This window comes from Ambystoma mexicanum, chromosome 2p (genome assembly GCF_040938575.1).
Source record: "Ambystoma mexicanum isolate Mex_15411 chromosome 2p, UKY_AmexF1_1, whole genome shotgun sequence".
In the NCBI taxonomy this organism is placed as follows: domain Eukaryota; kingdom Metazoa; phylum Chordata; class Amphibia; order Caudata; family Ambystomatidae; genus Ambystoma; species Ambystoma mexicanum.
This window is the reverse complement of record NC_090923.1, coordinates 1245880922-1245903388: the sequence shown is the minus strand read 5'-3', so window position 1 is coordinate 1245903388 and position 22467 is coordinate 1245880922. Positions and strand designations below refer to the sequence as shown.

Sequence of the window (22467 nt, the reverse complement as noted above, 5' to 3'; positions counted from 1 at the left end):
ACTTGTTCTCAAACTAATGAGAACCTGTAGGTGGATATGTATTTTAATCAATTGAAGGTAGACCATCAACTGGTATCTCATTCGACAGAGAAACCTTTCAGATATTAAAAGCCTTTTCAGAGGGTTCAAATAATCTCATTGAGTACGGGTCTCTTATGTGGTGGATCCAGTGAATACCTTTGTTGGGGAGTTTACCGGAGTGCTACCAGGATCCCCTTCTCAACTTTGAAACGCCAGTCATGAAGAAAGCATTTGGTGGAGAATTCAAATCGACCAAACCCATGCTGTAACTGGACTCTACAGCTGGTATAAAGGTGGATAAAGATTTATTATCTATAATTTGCTTGTGAGAATGCCTCCATTTGTCCCAACAGGGCTAATATGGGTTCGACTGGGATGTAGGCGGGAGATATTGCTGATAGTGAATCTGTTTGCTGAGCCACCGCCGTTATTAGTTCATAAATGAACATGCTTCCATATTGTTCCATACAGTTTCTTTGGGTTGCCTTGCATTAACAGCATCTAGATGGTATGCAGGGGGATTCGTCTGCACTGCAGGGTATGAGTGTGTTTAGTGCGCTTAATTTTTAATGACCCAATAGCTTTGCTCAATAGAGAAATTAAATTGAGCAGCGTAATCACTTCTTGTAACAATGCATTAGTCATTTTTAAAGTATCAGCACGAACCACGCACGGAGCAGTGGTACACCCGAAGATAGTATCCAAAAGTATCTGTGTAGCCAAACCCTTTTGTTCTTCTGCAGAGATGGGTGGAAGAACAATAAGGGCAGTGTCAACCGTGTCGGGCATGAGAAGAAGAGTAAATCTGTTCGACAAAACAACCCCATCCGCAAAACATATACCACCGTCTCCAGTATGATCATTACCCAACCGATGGGTGCAAAAGTTAAGTGGAGGCTCGTTTGTAAATTGGTAGATCTCAACAGGTAGGCAGTTCATAACCCCTCCCACCCCCTTCTTGTCCCCCGCACTCCTCCTGGTGGGATTACCGTGCGATCTCAAAGGCAGCAAGCTCGTCGCAGCCCCCACTGATGCCTTTTAAAACCTTAAGGCGAGTGCTGAAAATTTCAAAACCACTGTTGGTGTGCCTGCTGCAGGAGGAAGCGGCCGGAGTGGCTAACAGGCCTGTCGCGTGCAGTGGTCGAAGTGAGCCGGAGCGGTGCTCCTATACTTTTTTTAATTACCTTGCACAGCTCCTATACTTTTATTTTAAAAAGAAACCGTTCCGGAGTGGTTTTGTTTTAAAATAAAAGTGTAGGAAGAAGTTGAAACCTTCACTTTCAGTGCACTGCACTGAACGTTCCCTTAAACAGCAGGTGCAAGTGTTTGGGGGGTGTATTGTGTGTGGGAGGAGTTGTGGCAATGGGGTTATGGGGAGCAGGGGCAGGCCAGCAGGGAACATAGTTCCACTACTACTTTTCGTACACTTCGACCACTGGTCGCGTGACATCTAATGCTGATGTCTTTTGGTATACAAGAGGATTGAAATCATTCAAAAGATTTTCAATTTCAGATACCAGGGCATTAGCCCCAGAAATTGAGGCCCCAAACATAGCAGACCTCTTAGATAGATGTTCAGGCTACATCTTGGAGTGAGCTTTTCTCTTGGCCATTGTAACAGCCAGACTACATCAGAGGCCATGGGACGCCATGCGAACACCAATTACCCGGAAACAACGGAGGGGCCCGCGGGAAGCAGTGAGGTGGACACTGGAGAAGCAAAACTCAAACCTGAACGCACGAGCCGAAAGGAGGAGGAGGAAGACACTGAAGGAAGCAGTCATTTGTGGTCAGGGACAGACCTGGGTGCCATCCGCGAATTGTGTTGCCTGAATGCGGATAGTGGAAAACCTAACGCACGGCCGGTAGCGGGGTTGAGAAATGGCGTGGATCCTACGGGCAAGGAACACGGAAACCACGACACAGGCGACCAGACGGAGCAAGGGTCTGCCGGTGTGTCCCGCGTGTACCGCAGTATGAACGACCAACGGGGGGGAGGTTGTTGGGCCAAGACGACACAACGGGGAACGGAACAAAGAGAAGCAAAAGAACCGTATAACCTCACACTCGGAAAACAGAGAAAAGAGACCAAAACGAAGGATATTAGAAGGTCTTTATTCTTACCAAAGCTAGGGACCTGTGACTGTATAAACCCCAATCTTCACCTTGTGGCACATGGCGCAGAGACATCATGGCGACTGGGAGCACGGAAGGAAGGGGGCGGGGCTTGGGAGGGTTTTTATATCCTCGGACATAAGGAGAGACCTGATTGGGTCAAGAGTGGCTGGCCCCTATATAAAGCAAAGAGAGACGAAGGACTGATGGGGAGTTCTCTTTCTTCTTTCAGAATCGGTTTGGAAGCGAGGAGACCACAAGTCCATACCAGTTCGGCCTTACACTCGCAGAAACCCCATCAGTCATCTCGGCTGGAAAGAGAACTGATACTTGAATTAATATTTTCTTTTCATCTCTTAAAAATAGTCAAAAAGACTGACTTTTGTTCAATTTACCTACCTAGTCTGAGTGGTCTGTCACAGCCATGTTTAAACAGTTTGAAAATAAGTCCTTGCCAGGGGTAAAGGGCATTCCATATAAAAACAGTGAACTAGACCACTTGTAGGCACAGCGTGTTCATCGCATATCCTGCATCTCATATCGCCTTACTTGAGAGCATCAAGGAACAGAGTTGGTAGGTTGAATTAGTCGCGGTTGAGACCCGACTTGGCAGAAAACATTGTGGTGCCACTCTGCATAGAAGAACACCAAAACGGTGCTGACTGCTGGCATACATGTGTCTGAAGCGCCTGCAAAGACTTTTCTTCATTATTCCTGGAGGATGAAAACCCCTTGGGATGAGAGCTTGATACTCTATGCAAACAGATCACGGAGGACAGCCTGGCCAAATGCTGCGTAAGCCCTGGTACTGGTATCCAAACAGTAGTGCTTGCAGAAGGCTGATGCAGTGGCCCATGTCTCCACTCTGCTAATTACTTGCCACGGTATGTGACGTTGGAAGGCAACAGCCGCTGCTTTGGCCCTTATAGTGTGAGCGTGCATGCCCTTTGGTGACTCCTTGTACTGAGCCTTGTATGCCTCTTGGATGGCAGCAGTCATCTATCTGGCTATTGAAGCCTTGGATGTTAGTTGTGCAGGCCATGAGACTCCAAGTGTCACAAATAAGGCATTGGTCTTGCGAAAGGCCTTGGTCATGTCTAGAGTATTTTAAAGTTCTTCTGATGTCTAAACAGTGGAGAGCCTTGTCGGCGTCTTCCTTGGGGTTTGGAAAGAAAGCAGGGAGCACAATCTCTTTATTAATGTGGGAAGAGACCACCACTTTTGGTAGGAACCTTATGTGCTTGCGGAGCACAACCTTGTCCCGATGAAACCGTGTAGGGCTCGGAAGCCACCTGAGCTTGAATCTCGCTAAGTCTGCAAGCTGAAGTAAGACCCACTAGTGGCGCTGTTTTCAGCGTGATCAATTTGATGTTGACTGTGGCCATGGTCTCAAATGGCTTGTGTGCAAGGGTGCTAAGAAAAACGTTACGATCCCAGACTGGATGCGGGCATCTGACAGAGGGGTAAAGCCTGGTCAACACTGCTAGATGCCTCTTCACCACTGGATTAGTCTAGGAGAGTCTGAGTTTCTGTATGTGCCAAGGGACGCTAGGTATGTTTTGCAGGTGTCTCCGGGCAAGGGTGAATCACCGCCCTCCCCGCCTGCTGCACCAGGAGCAGGCCCTCCCTGAGCTGGAGAGGGCCTTCTGGTTGGGCTGACAGCTGCCGTAGGTCTAAGAACCAAGGCCTGGCTGGCCACTGCAGCGCTTTGAGGATGAAACCCCTGCACACCCCCCCCCCCCAGGGGGCGAACTGCTGACCAGTCCGGTTGCTCTCTGTAGCAACCAGGTTTGTGATCGGGTGACCCTCCCCACCTGCTGAAAATCTCTTGGACTGTCGTGTTCAGTTGCCACTTGGAATTGTCGGAGCCCATCCGACTGAGTCTGTCCACCTCCAGGTTCGATTCTCCCAGCAGATGCACCGCTGAGAGCCAGATGTCCTGCTCGATCGCCCACTCCAAGATGCTGAGGGCCAGTCTGCATTGGGGGTGGGGGGGGATCTGGTGCACCCCCTGCTTGTTTATGTAATACATGCAGGTAGAGTTGTAATTTCGAATCCAAACTGCAGTTCTCCTGATTAATGGCTGGAATGCCTTGAGTGCAAGCCACCAAATGGCCATCATTTCCAGCCAATTGATGTGGTTTTGCTGGTCGGTCATGTACTGAATGAGTCCCCAGGGTAGCACCCCACCCCTAGAGTTGAGGAGTCAGTAGTCATTGTATGATCAATCTGAGGTGGTCTGAATGGTCTGCCCACCATGAGGTTTGTATCCTGCCTCCACCACATGAGGTCCTGCTATACGAGCGCAGGTATAGTGACCGGGGCTCCCTGATGACCCGACTCCTAGTCCCAGAATGTAGAAAAATGCAGCTGCAGCCTCCTCATTCACAGCCTGGTGTAAGGGATAGCCAGGAGGCAGGCCGCCAGTACTCCTAGCAGGTGCTGGTACCACCTGGCTGTAGTTACTGTTTTGCTGAGGAAGTGAGCAACGGTAGCTTTGATCGCTCCCGCCTTCTACCTGTGGGGAACAACAGCCTCTGCTTTGGAGTGTCCCACAGCAGAACCAAAAACTTTAGAATTTGTGTAGGGTAGAGCTGAGACTTCTGGAAGTTAATTGAGAATCTCAGTTTGTCTAGTGCAGTCATGAGTCTGGCCGTTGAATACCTGACCTGCTCTTGGGACTCCCCTCTGACTAACCAGTCGTCGAGGTAAGGATACACATAGAAGCCTTCCGACCTGAGCAGGGCTGCCACCGCGTTCATCAGACTTGTCAATACTCTCGGTGCTGAGTTCAGGCCGAACAGCAGCCCCTTGTTATGAAAGTGCAACCCCATGACCTGGAACCTGAGGTAGGAGTGATGGGACTACACTATGGGACTACACTATGGGGACATGCAAATATGCATCTTTCAGATGCAGAGAGCATGTCTAGACCCCCCCGGTGTCCCCACACAGTGTGTCTACTATAAGCGCTGGCGTCACCATTTTGAACTTCTGCAGAGGTAGGCATAGATTGAGAAAGGAAAGCTCTAGGACCACTCGCAGGCCCGCCTGGTTCTTCTTTTGAATGGCAAAGATGCAGGATTAAAAGCCCTGCCCCTGCTGAGGGAGCGGAACCTCCCCCTCCCCCACCGCCTTGCTCTCGACCAGGGAATGAATCTCCACCAAGAGTGAGGGAGTCCTGATCTGTGGAGGGGCGCGGGGGAGGGGCAGAGGTGGGGATGGCTGGGGAAGTTAGAAACCCGAGGAGACCACCAAAACCACCCATGAGTCCGTGAACCGTAAGCGGCAAGCTTGACTGTGCAGGGCCAGCCTGCCTCGGACTAGGGTGCTGTGGACCCGAGAAGAGCCATTATTGCTTTTTTGGTTCTGAGGCAGATGACTGAGAGGGGGACTGAAAAAAGCCTTTGTGCGAAGACTGGTATTTTTGCCTCTGTTGGCTACGTGACCTGTCCGGTTGCCTGGACCGGCAGGCCTGGAAGTCTCGGAAACTGCCAAACGATCAGCCTCTATCTGATCGAGAGTGGCCCTGTGTGAAGGTTTTGGCCGCTGGCTTGATGAGAATAGCCAGGGACTTTGCCGTCTGTGAGCTGCTCTTCTTTTTATCGAGTTCCTCGTCTGTGGTGGAGTGGCACAAGTCACCACCCTCGAAGGGTAGGTCTAGGATCCTGTCCTGAACCTCAGGATTGAATCTCTTGTATCTAGTTGCCTTGAACCATGCCGTCCTTCTCAAGTCATGTTGCCACACAGATAGCTTTGCTCACAGTATCTATTTGCACCACCGTGGACTCAATGATGTCCTGTGCCACGAGTTTCGCGTCTGCGAGTCCTGCCTTGAAAGAGGCTTGTTTGTCAGCCAGAATATCCAGCAGGAAGTCTCTCTCTCTCCACAGCTGTTGGTTAGCCGTTGCCAGGATGCAGTCGGCATTGGCTTGCCTGATGGGAAGTCCCACATACGAGTAGACCACCTTCCCGTAGGTCTGGAGCATTGTCTCTTCCTTGCCTAGAAAAGTTGAAGTTTCGTTACTCATCGTGGCCTGGGGCTTGGCACTCATAGATGCTGGTGCATTGACTGAAGACAGTGGCTGGGGTTGCACTGACGAGAGCAGTGTCTCTACGACAACCTGCCTGAACTTTGCGTCCAGCCTTTTATTTGTTGGCTGAGTGGAGTGGGGCTTGAGCCATCCCTTCTTTGCAAGGGCCTCCACATCCTTCTGTAATGCGATGCCAGACCTGGCTTCTGCTTTGATGGTGAGCACTTGCGCCAGTACCCCTGACTCTGACGGCTCCTTCTGGAGCTGAGGAATGTCCAGGTAATCGGCTAACCCGGCAATCCTATCGTGGAATGCCCTCGCCGAAGAAGGCGTGTCCTGCTCCTCCTCATCGTTGTCTTGTTCGTCACGTGTTAGAAGGGACCCCTGGGTCCACAGGTGTTAGTTCTGCCACTGAAGAAGGCCCAGGCGCTGGAGCTGGGGGTATAGGCGCTGCTACTGGGATTACCGGAGGCATGGGCAATGGTGGTGGGGAAGGTAAAGGCTGTGCAGGCACCGGGGTGGTGGTGTGGGAGGCAGCATCTCCTGGATTATGCCCTTGAAGATGTACCCCATCTGTGGAGACCACATGAGGGTAAAAAATGTGTCAATGTGTCAAAATAACTATCCTTGCAAGCAGGCTGGATGCGTTCCTCCAGTAGCGCTGGCTGTTGTGGCGTAAAGGCCAGCTGTCGGCTCCCTCCTTGCGAGTACATGCCCTCATAATACCTTAGCTGACCTGAGAATGACAGGAATGACCTGGTTCTCCACGTGACCAGAGTCATAGGACCCCAATCTGCCCTGGCCACAGGCTTGTGCCTTTGCCGTTCACCATGTTGGCAGGCTTCTAACCTGCGCACCATCTTGTCGGCGCGCGCCACCATTTTGTCCGTGCCTTCCGCGTGGGCCACTGTGGACGATGTGGGCCTGGGCTTGGCCTGCATGCCTGGACGCATCGACTCTGTCGCGCCTTGCACCTCGGGCTTGGGCCTGGTAGGCAATTGGCCCTCGCCATGTTGTCGGTAGTGCTGTCTGCGCTGCAGGTAGGCGACCCTCAGGTGTGTCCCCGGTAGCAGCGCTTAGCCCCCCTGGATGTGTCCCGGTACTAGAACCAGTAGGCCTCTCAGCAGTGGAACCGGTAGGGCCCTTAGACCCGTTGGCCATTAAGCCAGTAGCTACAAGAGCCTCAGTGTCCTTACTGCCAGTGCGAGGGTCAGACTGACCCACCCCATCAGTAGGCTTCACCGTGAAGGAGTTGCCTCTGCAGGGTGCGTTTGAGTAGAGTATACTTACCTTCTTGGTCTTCCTGCATACATATTCCTTAATGCTCTCCGGCGGAGTCCTGGAGAACAACTCTCTCCACCCGCCAGCCTGTTTCTGAGGAATCTGGGTGTGAGAGCGTTGCACGCTGAGCCATCTGTTGGTTCCCAGAGGCACTGGAGGCAAAGCGTGTGCATATCCGATGTGAGAAAGGGACCGCCGCGCAACGGGAACATACTGAAGCCAGCTGCAGTCGACATGCTCCGTGGATAAACTTACGCCACCAGTGGACGTGTTCCCAAATACCTGAAAAATAGCAAACAAAAGATTAGGGGAAGAGTATCGATTTACGAGGCTTGAGGCCTCACCCAGGAGCGCTTGTGAAAGCGGTCCGCTCCCGTCGACGCGGAATAGAGGACTGAGATGTTGCGGCAGAGTTAGGGGAGCGCATGCTCACAGTACATATACATTTAAAGGGAAAGTGTTATTTTTCTGGTGAAAAAAGGTTCTGTTCCTGTCACTAGCGGGGGTCCCCCATAAAGGATGGAGGACAGGGGATGGGACGTAGGAGTATGGGTTCATAATCATGATTTTTTTGTTTTAATTTCTAAACCAAGATTTCAATACCGTCTGACTTTACTAAAGAAAACACAAAATCAGACTATAGCGAGGTGGATACCATTCAAGAATCTGAATTTTAAATCTTAGTTCATCAGACATTTGTGAGTCAATATTCAGACAACTAGAGTTGTCTTATTTATTTTTTTTTAAAAAGAGTTAAACGCATTTTCCAAGGTAGAAGATATAGGTAACTTAAGTGAAACATATTCAGGTGATGTTAAATTCTTTATTATGGCAAAGAGCTCCTTGGATCGTTTCTTTGAAGAATCAATCTGTTTTTGAAAACACTGTGACTTTGCCATTACAATTCCCTCTTTATATACACCCAGTGCCAGTTTAGCATTTTGACGATCACAGACTTCCCTAGTTTTAAGACAGATTTCTTCTTTTTTACGTTTTTTATGGGGACCAGGGATTCTTTTTTTTCTACTTAGCTTTTTGGCTTTGAGAGGTGCTCTTGCATCACACCAATTCTTTAGGTGTGACATATTTATCTTATAATAATTATCACTATTAGTATCAATATCAAAGGGTATAAGCTCCACCATAAGTTGGGATCCTGTAATAGTATCAAGTTCTTTTTTTGCTGCACGAAAGAAAAACCCCATATAATCTTTTAGAATAAGAAATAAGATAACTGAGTGGTCAGACCATGTCACTACCATATTTTTCTGATGACAATCACTTAGACCTCGAGACAGAACTAAATCCAGGAAATGTCCCAGGTTGTGAGAAGGTAGTGTAGTTAGTAATGATAAATCATGTGCCAAACAAAGCAATTTAATTCAATTTTAGGCAGTCAGGATTATCAGGAACATTACCTCGCACATTAAAATCGCCAAGAATCATATTGGGATACGGAATGCTTCTGAGCCAAGATACAGCTCCAGATTGTCCAGAAAAGATCTGGCGGTCTGAAAAAAATAACAATCCACATAGATTTAGATTTGGTGAAATTGCGAAAGTAAAAGAAAAAATCTAGGATAACTCTTCCCAGTTAAGGCTATGGAAATTAGATAAGGTAAATTGCGATTTAAACGTAAGTCGAGATTTAAAAACAATAGGAATACTCTGCTCCTTTTTGTTGCTCATGATTCTGCCATTTCATCAAGAAATCAGAGGGAACAAGCAGATGAAACTTTGAGAGCGAGTTGGCTGCAAACCTAGTTTGTTCTAAAAAGACAATCCAGGTTTACTTCAGTAATAAGATCTTTAAGTGCCACTGCTTTGTAGAGGTTTATTCTGTATCCACTGTGGTACGTCAGGAGGATGACGCGGACAATTGGAGGACATTTTCACTATTTTTTTTATTGAAGTAACACCAACACATACATTGCCCTTTCGCAATAGGTGCTCCCTGCCTATGTTACTAACTAAGGTGCTAGTTTGTCAGTCGTGAGTGTCCAAAGAAAATAAATCTGCTGTCCAATTCTACCCTAACTACTAACTTAGGTTGCGAGAATGACCCCCTTCTCCTGAGGGTACTTCTAGTACCAGTCTGAATCTTAATCTTGAAATAGTTCCTTGTGATTTCTTGAACCAGTCCCTGTAACTCTTCAATTGTACTATTGACTGTTCTTTACTCCTTAGGAGTCACTTTCGGTGTTCTTTTGTAAGATCTATATTCTTGGTTGCTGGTTTTAACGTGTCTATGGAAATTATTTCCCTAATAGGCTTTACCTCCTGATCAATTACAGTCCAGCTTGTTCTGATCCATTTGGCTTTGCATATAGTTCAATTGCTGAGTTCCTCTGAACTTTGGCTCATAACACGCCTTCTTTTTTATATAATATTCTTCTTGTGTTGAATATTGAGGTTCCTTCCTCTTTTTCAGGGTATTGTTTTCCTAAATTATTATTCTCTATTTAAATTTCTAGCATTCTGCTCTTCTTTGTCATAATGCTTTAAGTTCATACATTTCAGGTTTAACTTCACCTCTTGATTTATACTGAGACGACTTGATGGTATGTAATGATTCCCTCTGGGATTCCAGTTATCCCTGTTACCTTCAGCTGAGAAGAACCTCTTCTGGAGCCCTGTTCATTTGGGGATCTTCCTTCTTGTACCAAAGCATCATCGGTTTCCTTCCATCAATAGTTTCTCCTTCCTCGGGGCATCTCTCTGTTTGAGCGGACACCCTGATGCTTCATGCTTTCGGTGATGTCTGCATTGGTTTCTGGACCGGCTGGATACCTCATGGTCTTCCCCTTTGCCTGAGCTACTGCTCTTTCAGCTTCTACGTCTCGTCCTTCACTTTCGTGAGAGTTTCATGCTTGCAGGCTTCTTCACTTCGGCTCACTCCACCCTCTCTCTCCTCAGGTGTTGGGCATCTCAGGGCCTTCTCATTCCTGCATATGCTCTCCTCTCTCTGTTAATCGTAGAATACACGTTATTTAACATACTCGTCCCGGTGAATTGAAAATTTTGATTTAAAGGGACGTGTTCTTTTTCCATGTGACAATATCATCTCTTAAGTGTTTTTCATCTCAATCTTGATAGTTAAGCCTCTGATATGTTGCCTCTGATATGTTAGAGCCACGGTTTGAATAGCTTCAGGGAGTCCTTGTCCCCTAAGGGGGAGTCTCATCCTGGTGAGGGCCCACTTGCCTCTACCCATGGGGAGGGTTTTACTGAGCAGGCTCACCTCCCTAGGCTCACGGTGGGGGGGGGAGGTCCCTTGGTGAGCATGGGCGAATTCCCTTGAGTAGTCACAGCACGTTTATAACAGTAGCACAACCACATCCCAAATGGTCTTGGTCTTCCGACTGCCTACCTATGTAGATTGCGTTCTCTGACAGAATGCCATCTGTGAGGGTGGTCTAGGCCTTTGTAACTCAAAATGATTCTGGTTATTTTGCCTCTGAAAGTGAGCTCTGTTCATTAGAATCTCTTCTGAGCCTGTCTACTGACACCTCTCAACGGCTGCCCTGTATTTTGGCAATATGGCAGTTAGAGTAACATGGGCATTTCCACAAACAGCCTGATGGAACCTTAAGTTTCAAAAGCCCAGGGACTGATTTTATTCTTGGGCAGCCACAATCCAAATGATATAATTGTGTTCTCCAAATGCCTGGTGGCAGTGTAATAACCAAATATAATCTATGTATAGTTTTGAAATGGTGGGCTCTTGCAATCTACAATTACAACTGCCAAAACCCTTTAATGTAATTGTATTGGTCTCTTGGTTTCTAGTGACTCATTCTTTCAGGGGCTTCTGTTTATTTACTGTCTGGCCTGGAGTTTCTATCAAAACTGACCCTTTGTGCCCAACCCCAGCAAAGCCTTTGTCCGCTCTGGAGACTGGTCACTTTCTAGGAGACGGGGGATCTGCCCCCTCAGCACTTGAAAGGGGATCTGTGCTTCAAAGGACAGGCTCTAGTGGCAAGAGGGAAGTCACACAAGGGTGGCAATTGCTAGAGTCTATTTTTATGCAGGGCAAACAGGAGATAGAGGCAGAGTAGCCAGGAGAAACCTTACATTTGAGAGAAGGATCCCGCCATCTTGAAATCTTCCAGGGCTTCCACACTTAATGTGGAAAAAGCACTATGGGACTGACCTCCAGGAAAACACACGGACTACAGCACCCAGAATTGGACTGTTAAAGAAGGCTTGCAATAAACAATCTTCCTTGTCAGATTTACTACACAGAGGCGTAGGCAGGGTAGGGCCAGAGCAGGCAAGGCCCACCCAAAATCTGTAAATGCCCACTCAGCATTGTTGTGGGGGCATTTACAGATGTTAATGCCACTGTGGCGGGCCCAACTACATTAGCTTCAAACCCCATTTGTTAGAAAATCCTGGCTATGCCTCTGCATAGGGGGTGACACCACCCCTTTAGTGGAATAATATTTATAGTTTAAAGGAAGGATTTCACCTTGACCTCTATCGGGTATAGTCTGGCCAAAGTGTTCTGCCATGGAGGTAAAAATAAAGTCTCTAAGGAAGGAGAGACACCAACACCGAGTCCAGGGGAACGTTTTGGGTGAACTGCTGTGTGGACAGGGCCTACCTGCTTTCTGAACACTGGAACCAGGGTCCTGCTTTCTGGATGAGACCGCCTCTGTGTGCTCTCTGGCAATCTTCCTAGCTGAGAAGGGTAGAACAAGGACTCCCCTTATCTGAAGAGACCCTGGACGTGGTCCCCCCTCTGATACACTGTTTCCTGGCTTGATACGCTTTTGAGCTGACTCAACCATTTTTGCGTAAATTTCAAGCTGCTGAAGGCCATCACAGAGCTGCTTTTGACACTCACTGCTTTTTGATCCAATTTGATCTGCTGACTTGACCATCACCATCCTGCACTGCAGCAGTTTTCGATCTCCAATGAATAACTGGATTGATTTGTTGGACCTCATTGAACCGACTTGACTGCTTCAAGACGCCAACTTTACCATTGCCTTCTTGTTCCTAAAATCTCCTTTTATATTTTCACAATCTTAATTGGACATTTATTTTATATTTGTACCACAGTAATGATGGTGTTGGATGCTTTTTTGCTATTTCGCATGCCCTGCTGAAGAGTATAGCTTGCCATCAGCCAGTGTTACCACAGGAGGCAAAAGAGGTAACCTGCCTGTACGTGTTTCACCCTTGACTTGGATCACAGCTGGTTTATTAGTAGTGTGTGGCTGAGGAGTTCCATTCACTACTCATCCCTTTACTCCTATAGAGCAAAAGTCATTTTGTCACACCTACAATGTCGGGTGCCCAAATACAACACGCCAGGATATTAGGGTAGGTTAGGATTAGTTTGCTCCACCTTAAGAAGCACAATAGCACTCTCCTTACAGGACATGCTAATTGATCCTTATTTGCTCTTTCTCATAATCTAGACGTTCCATCAATGCAAGGCTCTCCGGCCATCAATGTTATCTGAAAAGCTTTAGTATAGCACCTATAATTGTAGGAAATCATGAGCTCCGAAGTGAGTTTTAAGCTTCTGGTATTTTCCTTGATAAAAAAAGGAAATATTTTAATCCCTACATTGCATCTTGGGTTAGGGTCTCTGATCTAATATTATATGTAGTGTGCCTAACACAATTTGTTTTCATTTTATATCATTGCAGGGACCCATATTTCCCTGTATGCAACTATTAACCTAAATAATTTGACCAGCCTTCACAATCCCCTTTCCACATATAGGCTCTTCCCATTCATTGATGGTCATTCATCCCGAAGGCACTCGTCCCTTGATTTCACCCTCAATTACCATTTCCTTTCACTGCTCTCTGTCGCATTGCAATGAATGTCGGGGCAGCCTTTAAAATGTACCGAAAGCTCCACCCAGTAGCCTTAAATATGGTGGAAGGGCCACCAAGGTTCACACCAATCAGAGGCGTACAAAGTGATATTGTGCTTTGAAAGCTGCCCCATAATATGGAATCCCTGTGCCACAGAGGATGAGGGGTGGGGGGGGGGGGGGTTAAAGCAGCACACTTGGATGTTTGGGCAGGTTGCTGATTAAGTATGGGTGAGAGAAAGGATGGTCTGGTGCAGAGGTTATTTGCGGGAAGAAATGTATACATATGGTCTTCAGGCAGGTTTGACTTCTGCAGTTTGGTGTCCTCCCTGTTCTCCCACGCTCCTGTAAATCTCTCACCAATGTACACTTGACCAAGTGATTGAAGGTAAACTGATTTTTCATGTTTCTATTCACCCCAGATGTCCCTTGTGCAGTTTCCCTGCTATTCTAGACAAAGAGGTGACTCGATTCAGTTGTCCCAATCCTAGGTGCAGAAAGGTAAGTGGCGGTCTTGCAGAAACGTTTTTGTGATTTGAAAATGGTATAAGAGCACAACTGGATGAATAATATGTCTGCGACTGATTGTATGTGCAATGGAAAATCTTGGAACAGCCTGTTGTATATCTATTAATTTCTCTGCCTTAGGAAATGACCAAATTATGTTAAAAATGAATCTCCATTTTATAACTGTATGGTCACATTCTCTCCCATATGTAGGTATTCGTGTTATGTTTGCTACTCTTTCATATTCTGCAGCTGGGTGAGCTGTTGGTCACAACCCTGACACTTGATCTTAGAACCAACTGTATGACCAAAAGAAAATTCCTAAAGAGAAACGGCTCTACAAGAACCTCTATATTAAGACAAAAACGATAGTGGTGAAAGCTACATTTATGCCAGCAATGTCTTTAACTCAAAAATTAATGTCCTAAAAGAGGCAAGGGGACAGGGTTTTAGTGCAAAGGGCACTGGAAAGTTTCGTCTTAGCGCTCTGCTTTAACATTTGCATGCTTTAACTTTTTACCGAACGAGACTTCAATGAACCAACTCTAAATGTTTGGTAGATGCTATTTCTAATGGATTCCTCCCTCCCATGGATTTCTCGTGTAGGACACACCAGCTGCCTTCAGAAACATTTTCACCACCAGGAAGCGCAGCACAGCTCCATGTCCGCACCACTCTGCACTGTTACTCAATGTCAGACCCAGTATGCATTGAGGTGCTGCACCCCATGGTTCAAGTTCTGTTTTTCCATGCACTCTGTACACTTTGAATGTGGCTTCTAGCAGTTTTCAGCTGTCATGCCTAACCCCAAACAGGTTTTATGTTGTTTCACCAACTGGTGCAATTTCGATGTTTTTTTAACTAGTGTTTTACCAAAAAAAACTAATTTGAAATTGATTTGTTTATTTTGGGGGTGGGGTTCCCCCTCCCAAACTCCCATCCCCATTGTTTATTTTACCTATTCACGACCCCCCACCACTCCTTATATATACTTTTCCAAACCCCCCTATATATTTTGATGAGTTTTTTCAGTAAAATGTACTTGTAAAAAAACATTGGAATTGCACCAGTCGATGAAAGAACATTGTACCCCCCAAAAGTGCCTCAGGCTTCAAGTCATGAGTGGGTTGCACAAGGCAGACGTCTATGTATGCCCCCACTTGATTTGCCTATACTGTTTGGGGGGGATCACGCCCCACAGGATTTGGGAGTCATGCCAATTCATGCATCCAAAGAACCTACGGAAGCGTGCCATAAAACTTCACTTTTTGCTACAGGAATGGTAAAAAAAACCTCCTTTGAAGTCCCAGAGTGCAGATTAGAGGCAAGAAATAGCCCGATCCATAAGTACAAGAAAAAGAATCCCTGCAAGAGGTCCCACTCCCCAAATAGTTCCTCTACACACCATTCTTCTTCATCGAAGAAAAGAGGCCACTGTTCCAGTGACTCCGCAGAGGAATCTGCTCTATAGGTACAGTTTTACCATCCAGTCTTTCACTCTGGATGCATTGGAAGAAGTCTCGCTCAAAATGCTTGACATCTTAATCAAGGCCCTGTTGCCTTCAGCCTTGGTGGTGTCCACGGGCCCACCATGCTTGGATGAAATGTCAGGGGCCGCTTGTGAGACTACATGCCTATGGGCTCAGCCCCTACTTTGGCGACACTGACCCGATATGACAATGTAAGGCTAAACCCTTGGGTGTCACGCTTGCATCACTTGAACCCCTCTCTTAGGGGTGTATTCTCTAATTCCAATGGGCAAATGTATGCCTAGGATATCTTAAATGTTCGTTGAAGAGGGTGATCTATCCCTTTTGTGATCGAACCCCAGTGCTCCACGGTCAAGAGATTTCCCTGAGGGATTCTATGGTGAGAGGGATGAATGGTGAGAGGGAAGTTATAGTGAACCTGGTCTCTAATTTACAGTGGCCTCAACTCCTCTCTAGAGTTGGACATCCTTCTGGAGCACACTCTGGGGAGGACTCATGCTTACTTTCAGAAGATGAGAAAAGTGGTGTAAACATTGGGTTTGTCAGCACTCACCAGGCCTAAGGTTCAACAGCATAAATGAGTGCCCTCATATTCCTTGATGCCCTTTAAACCAGTATTGGAGGCCCCAGTAAGGCTTGGGAAAAGCCAGCATCTGTCCGTGGGGTGGAACGATAATCACCATATGGCACCCTCGAATCTTGCTGTCCTCTCTAACCATGCCTCCCCCGAGAGTTATGGTGGGTGCAGGCAGTGATTGCCAATCTCTAGACATCCTCTTTCCCCCTGGCAGGGAGAAAGAGACTGAATGCTTGGGGCGCAATGTATTCGTCTCCGATACCCTTGCACTGAGGGTATTGAAGGCATCTTGCACCTTGGCAAAATGTTAATTTGGCTTTTGGACCATGCTCTTAGAGGCAGAAGAGAACCTCCCAGTCGGTGAAATGAGGTAGCGATTCAATGCGCTAGTACAGGATGGCAGAGAGGTGGTGCGGCACATCTTAGTTGCGCCTTCACACATCAGATTGTGACACGTCTGTGGCCACTGGAATAGTGTTTAAAAGGCACTCTTGGATGAGGACCTCAGGGTTCACTCCAGAAGTCCTGATGAAATTCCTCGATGGTCAAAACCTCTCAGAAACAAAAGCAAAGGAGTACCTTCAGAAGTTCTAGTCAACTAAGGCTAAAACAACATCATTGGGCTTAGCTGTCCAAAGCTAAGAGGGAGGGGGTTTTTGCCACTTCATCTCCTATGGCCATCGTGGTAGGAGACACGCACACGCAGGTAAGCGGCAGCTGTGCCACCCCCCACTCCTCTACCATGTAGCTCAGAGGGGGCATTGCTGTCTCAGCAGTGCCGTTTCTGCCCCAGGTCTTAAACCCTCAGCATCACACTCAAGTAAGGGGGAGAATGGTTGAATGTGCAAGTGGCATTGTACCATATCAGATGTCTGATTCTTACAGATCGTGACACAGGGTTACTGTCTCCCTTTTGCTCAATGCCCTCAAGATCAACCTACTAGCTGCCCTTCTATGCCTCTGAACCCTTGGTTAAGTGAAGTGGTTCATCAGCGTCTAGCAATGCAGTTTCATAGAACCCTGCTTTCTGGTTCCAATGGAGGACAGGGGCTTTGATCCTATATTGAATCAGAGGCTCTTGAACATGTACCTGCACAACAGCAATTGTAAGATGGTCAACCTGGCCCAGATCATTCAGGCCCTCAATTTGGATATTCAGGATATCTACTCTTAAACACAGGAATATCTGAGGTTTGTTGGGGTGGCTAGTGGGGCAGGTCTACCTGCTAACAATACAAAATCCTGCCATTTGGCCTTTCTTCAGCACCCACGGTCTTCACCAAACATCTGACAGTGGTTGCTGCTCGCCACGGGAGGGAAACATACATGTATTCCCCTATCTAAATGACTGGCTTGTCTAAGTTTACTCACCAGATCAGGCAAAGGCATGCCTGTACCGCATGTGCAGCCTATTGCACAGTTTTCTCTTCGCTCTAAATTTGGAAAAGTCCTATACTCTGCCATCTTAGTCCCTCAGATTTTTCAGTAGGTCCTGGATACTCGCCTGGGGAGGGCCTTCCCTCCAGAGGATTGTGTGGCAAGGATCTACTGAATGGTTAACGAAGTCTTCCAATCCCAGAAGATGGTTCGGGCCCCCTGCCTTCCTGCAACTGTTGGGTCTCATGGCTTCCTGAATTTTGTTGGTGCCAGAGTCCCGGCTATGCATGAAATTTCTACAGTGGCTTCTCCTTTGTCAGTGATCCCGTCAGTCCTTTTGCAAGTCTGATTGTGTCACAATGTCCTGCACGCATTGTTGCTCTGACAGCCTTGGCTGCAACGGACAGTGGTAAAAAATGTGTGGGCTTGACTTTTAAATCTTATGGTGAGCAGACGTTGGTCTCCCAAATAAATCACATAATTGTGCTGGAACTGCAGGTGATCAGGCTTGCCATGTGGTGCTGTGATGAATCCTGCAGAGTCCTCACAAAGACCCTGCCTAAAATCTCCTCCTAGGTGGCCAGGGAAAGGCAGGCGATTTTTCTGATCCTGAACTTGGGGGCAGTGTTCTACAGGAGGATCGCCTGGAGTAGAAAAGGCCCAAGAGAATAAGTGGATTTTGTTGGGTGAGATGACACGCAGTATTTTTCTTCCTCCTGGGAAAAAATTTCAGTGATACCAAAATCTGTAATGGTTTGTCAGAGAGAGCTTTTAACTTCCCAAGTTCAACAATTTAATGTGGGTGAAAACATTCATAGACCTTAAGGCATTGCAAGAAATGAAAACCCTTTTAAAAATAGGGAGACTCATAAAGCCGGATGCTCCCCTACACTTTGAAGGAATAATAAAGAAAAGTCGGAAAATAATACCAATCTAGACTTTAAAAATCTCTATTTCTGTTATGCCAAGGCTGTCCAATTATCCTTGTGAGATTCCTTTAAGGAATATAATTAGAAAAAGAAAGGAGCATAAAAAGAACACTCCTGTTAGGAAATACAGTTTTTTTACATTATGGACTCCAAGTCCCATAATCCCCAGGGTACTGGGATGAAGAACAGGGCTGAAGAGTAACAAAACTGCAAAGTGCAGCTTGTTAATGGAAATGACCCACACCTGAGGGAGACTGGGAGGCTTAAAAGCCCCCCCCCCCCCCCCCAGGTGCAGGCCATTAGTAAGGATGAGGGGATCAATAGTCACAGGTGGAGTTGTGAACTCTCCACTTTGAAGCAGAGACTGGAGGAGAACATTTGCCGGGGTCTACTGTTTAGTGTCGAGCAGTAGCCGGTTCTGAGTAGGTCTTCATCTCCAGAACACACTCAACACTTAACAAGGGAGACCAGGTAAATATACACTCCGTTCACACCTGGTATAGCACAAATCATATAAAGACACAAGACCGGGTATGCCATGCCTCAGTACAATAGACCAACATGAGAACTGAAACACACTAGAACTATTTGCAGGAGGAAAAGATTCAATTCAGCCCCACTGGTTAATCGTGTTTAAAATATGTAATTTATTAATATAAAGTTGTCTAGCACATGGCATATCTACAGAAATTATAAGCAACCAACTAATTCAAAAACATATAATGTGCCTCTTAATAATGCATTTAAGACTTCATCTAAAATACTAGGTGTAAAAATAATTAGCACCTACTGGAAAATATATATGATGAATCAAAACAGTACAGTACAGTAAATTGTAACAAAACATCACGCTAACTACTACAGAAAAAAAAATGAAACTAACATGTAAAGAACAGAACAAGTTCAACAAAAAGTAAGTGTTATACACACAACTGAAAAAAGGTCTGTGAAAATACAGACGGTTAACAATTCACAACAGATCTGACACTAATAATAATTCAGACCCTTATCAACCCGACATGTTTCTTTCCCACACAGATCACATTAGTATAGAGAAATTCTTCAGGGGTATGGTGTTTTAATTGTTCTGATGATCTTGCATTATGTACTATTAGCACATCACTCCTTAATTCTTTTGGTCGTCTGTACAAAATGATGGGTAAAAATGAACGAATTACAAGTAGAAGTTCATAGAGTTCACGTGAGAAAAACATTAACCCTTGTCACAGACAGGTAATGGTCTAAATCACACTTAACCTCAATTGACTCGCTCACGCTTGCCCACAAATTGTATAACTGAACAATTGGTGGTATATCAAGAGTATTAATTTGTTCACGCTAGGGTATTCTGTTGAAGGAAAAAACAGAAAAGGGGATATATTGGAGCCACTACTATATCCAAACTAATGGTTATTAGCCAAAGAAAAACTGTCAAGTAAGTGGTATATTGTATCACTTACTTCGAAAAATCCCTTGTTCTTGAAGGAATTAAGAATTGTCAAAACTTTAGACGGTCCGAGCATCAAGTGGTCCCATCTACTTTTAGAAAGTGGAGGAATAAAGCTTTGTAATCCAATCAGCTCTCTTGTCTGTGTCAAAGTAAGGATACAAAAACTTGTATCAAGATCTGTAAACTGTTTTATATTATAAAAATGCAAAAAATGCACTCGTGGGAAGATGGAGCATTATCCATTTTAAAAAGATATAGATAGCTCAGGACTGCCAACTGTAATGTTTGGCAAGGAGTGCTAATTAGTAATTGGGAAAACATGCTTTCATACACTAAGTATAGTGCTTACTTGTCCCATTGCCTTGAAAATGCATGTTAACAAATTGAACCATACACAGAGCGTCTGCACTGTTACCGTGCCGAAAACGCGTGGCGCTCCGTTTCATTTACTTCAATAGGGAACGCTGGTCACTGTGAAACAGAGAGCAAGAAGTCCTCTGTTAACATTGTGTCGGAGCCACAAAAGTTATCACTTTAACTACTAAAAAAACAATGTTGGTGTATCAAGAACCCGTTCATGTGTCTCCAGATGAAGTTCTAGGAATGCAGCCTGTGTCTCATACGGGAAATAAACTGCTGAAAAGGATATTAACACTAGCCTGCCAAAAACTCACCTCAAGAGTGAGATTGTATCATTGTGTGCAAGTGCACGTTAAGTCGAACGCCGTCTATTGGGAAGTGTTTTCGAATCCGGGGTGAATGAGTCAGATTTCGGTTCTTCTTCTAATCACAAGTTAATGGCGTTACAGTCGAAAAAGTAGCAGAAATCTTGAAAGTCCTTAAGATGTTAGGACATAGAAGGGTATAAAATGCAACATGCACCGTCTAGTAAACTGTTAAAGAACATAACAGCAATGGCTTATGACAAGCGCAAAACTAATATCGTGCACAAGGAAGTATTATTGTATTCATTTGGTCACTGGATGGAACGCTATCTGTTCAGACCCCATTTCGGATCCAAAATGAAAGAGCTGGATTGTGGTGCTACTTCTGTTCAGACATAAGTGATATTACAGCTGAAGGAACAGCAGAGGTATAAGACGTACTTCAGGTATGGTGACCTAGAATGGTTTAAAGTTCGCACTTAGTCATTTGGTCGTCCACTATGAGTACAATGATATCGGCATGTCTAGTGTGACATTCATAATGCCGAGATGCACCTAAACATTCCCATGCATCAAAAAAGACAGAGAAGGAAGGAGAAACGTGCTTGGCAATAGCTCAGTCAACAGTGTACTAAAACACTGCCACTTATACAAGGTCAAGTGTCAGATTACAAGTTCAGAAATAATCAGTGTTTAAAAGTTATTTAAATGTTAAATCCGGCTCTGAGACATAGATAAATAATTATTCACATGTGAATGTTGTGCCACTCAAGCTGTTCATTGAGCCCAATTACATTACTCTGAGTCAAGTATATGAGTCTCATTTCTTCTTTGGATAATCTATTTTTATCTACATGTGTGTTGTTTGTGGTATTGATTTTCTTCAAAACTGACCATCTTAAGTCGGCACAGTTGTGATTTAATGCAATATAGTGGCCAACCATAGGTGCCGTCAGAATTCTGTTTCGTATACAACTTTTCTGTTCTCCGATGTGTGTTTTTAACTTTACGCTCAGTCTTACCAATATATATTTCGTGGCATGGGCACCAGATGATATACACAACCCACATTGTGTTACAGTTTTAAAAACTTTTTTGTAACCATGGTCTCTCCAAGCCAACATCTACACAGACGGTTTGTTCAGTTTGGGAACAGCATCTATAATTCCCACAAGGGCTGTGTCCAACAGGTTTCGCTAAACCCCATTGTTCAATTATAGTTGGTTGCTTATCACCGAGTGCTGAAATATCATTGAAGGTAAGCATTTCCTTGAGATTCTTACTCCTTTTGAATGCACATCTAGGTGTTGGAATGGGATTTGAGCCTGGAAGTAAGCTATGACGATTCCATTTGAAAATTGTGACAATCTGATTGGACAATGGGTTGTAAGTGCTAACAAACACAATCTCATCTCCTGTCCAATTTGTTCTGATCTTCCAATAAGGCACCACGATGGTTATTCAGAGCTCGTTTTAGTGATCGTCTGGTAATCTTATTCGGATAGCCTCTAGATTTTAAGTTGTTACACAGAAGCTGGGATTCACTCAAAAAAGTTTATTTGTGGGTGCTATTTCGTTTCAATCTTAAAAATTGCCTAAAGGGGAGATTGTCACATAGGTGCTTAGGATGGAAACTGTTGTAAATCAACTATCCGTGACCTTATGATAAGGTTTCACTCGTAGCGCATTGAGTTAAGTATTCACAAAAATTGTGATATCTAGAAAATCGATTTTGACTATGCTGTGGTTATTTGTGAATTTCAATAAGGATTCAGACCATCCAACCATTCAAAGAACCGCATCAAGCTGGTCACATCTCCGTACCAAATTAAAAGCACATCATCCTTGTACCTTTTCCAGAGTGTTATCTGCTTGATAAAAGAGATTCTCACAGGTGAGTATTTTGCTTTGATTCAGGCTGTCCACGTATAAGTTGGCCAGAGTGGGTGCTACCGCCGAGTCCATAGCTGTGCCATGGATTTGCTGATAGAACTTGTTGTTAAATAGAAAATAATTTTTCTTAAGAGCCATTTCAGTGCACCAAATAATGAATGAGTTGGGAGTCATATCTCCACTTCTTCTTTTAATCAACAGTAACTCTTCCACCATTTCAAGTGTTGCTTGCTGTGGGATCTTGGTGTTGAGACAATATCTAAACCAACCAAAATATCTGAATGACTGTCGG

General features: G+C 45.4%; 1 protein-coding gene across 2 annotated transcripts in view; it reads left to right on the top strand.

Moving 5' to 3' along the window:
- Positions 1-22467, top strand: part of LOC138567392 (E3 ubiquitin-protein ligase RNF216-like) — a 2013370-nt gene that overhangs the window by 1502153 nt on the left and 488750 nt on the right. For both annotated transcript variants that reach the window (XM_069645556.1, XM_069645557.1), the window contains one exon: positions 13710-13788. In XM_069645556.1, coding sequence (XP_069501657.1) covers positions 13710-13788 — 79 coding nt within the window. The remainder of the gene's footprint in view (positions 1-13709; positions 13789-22467) is intronic.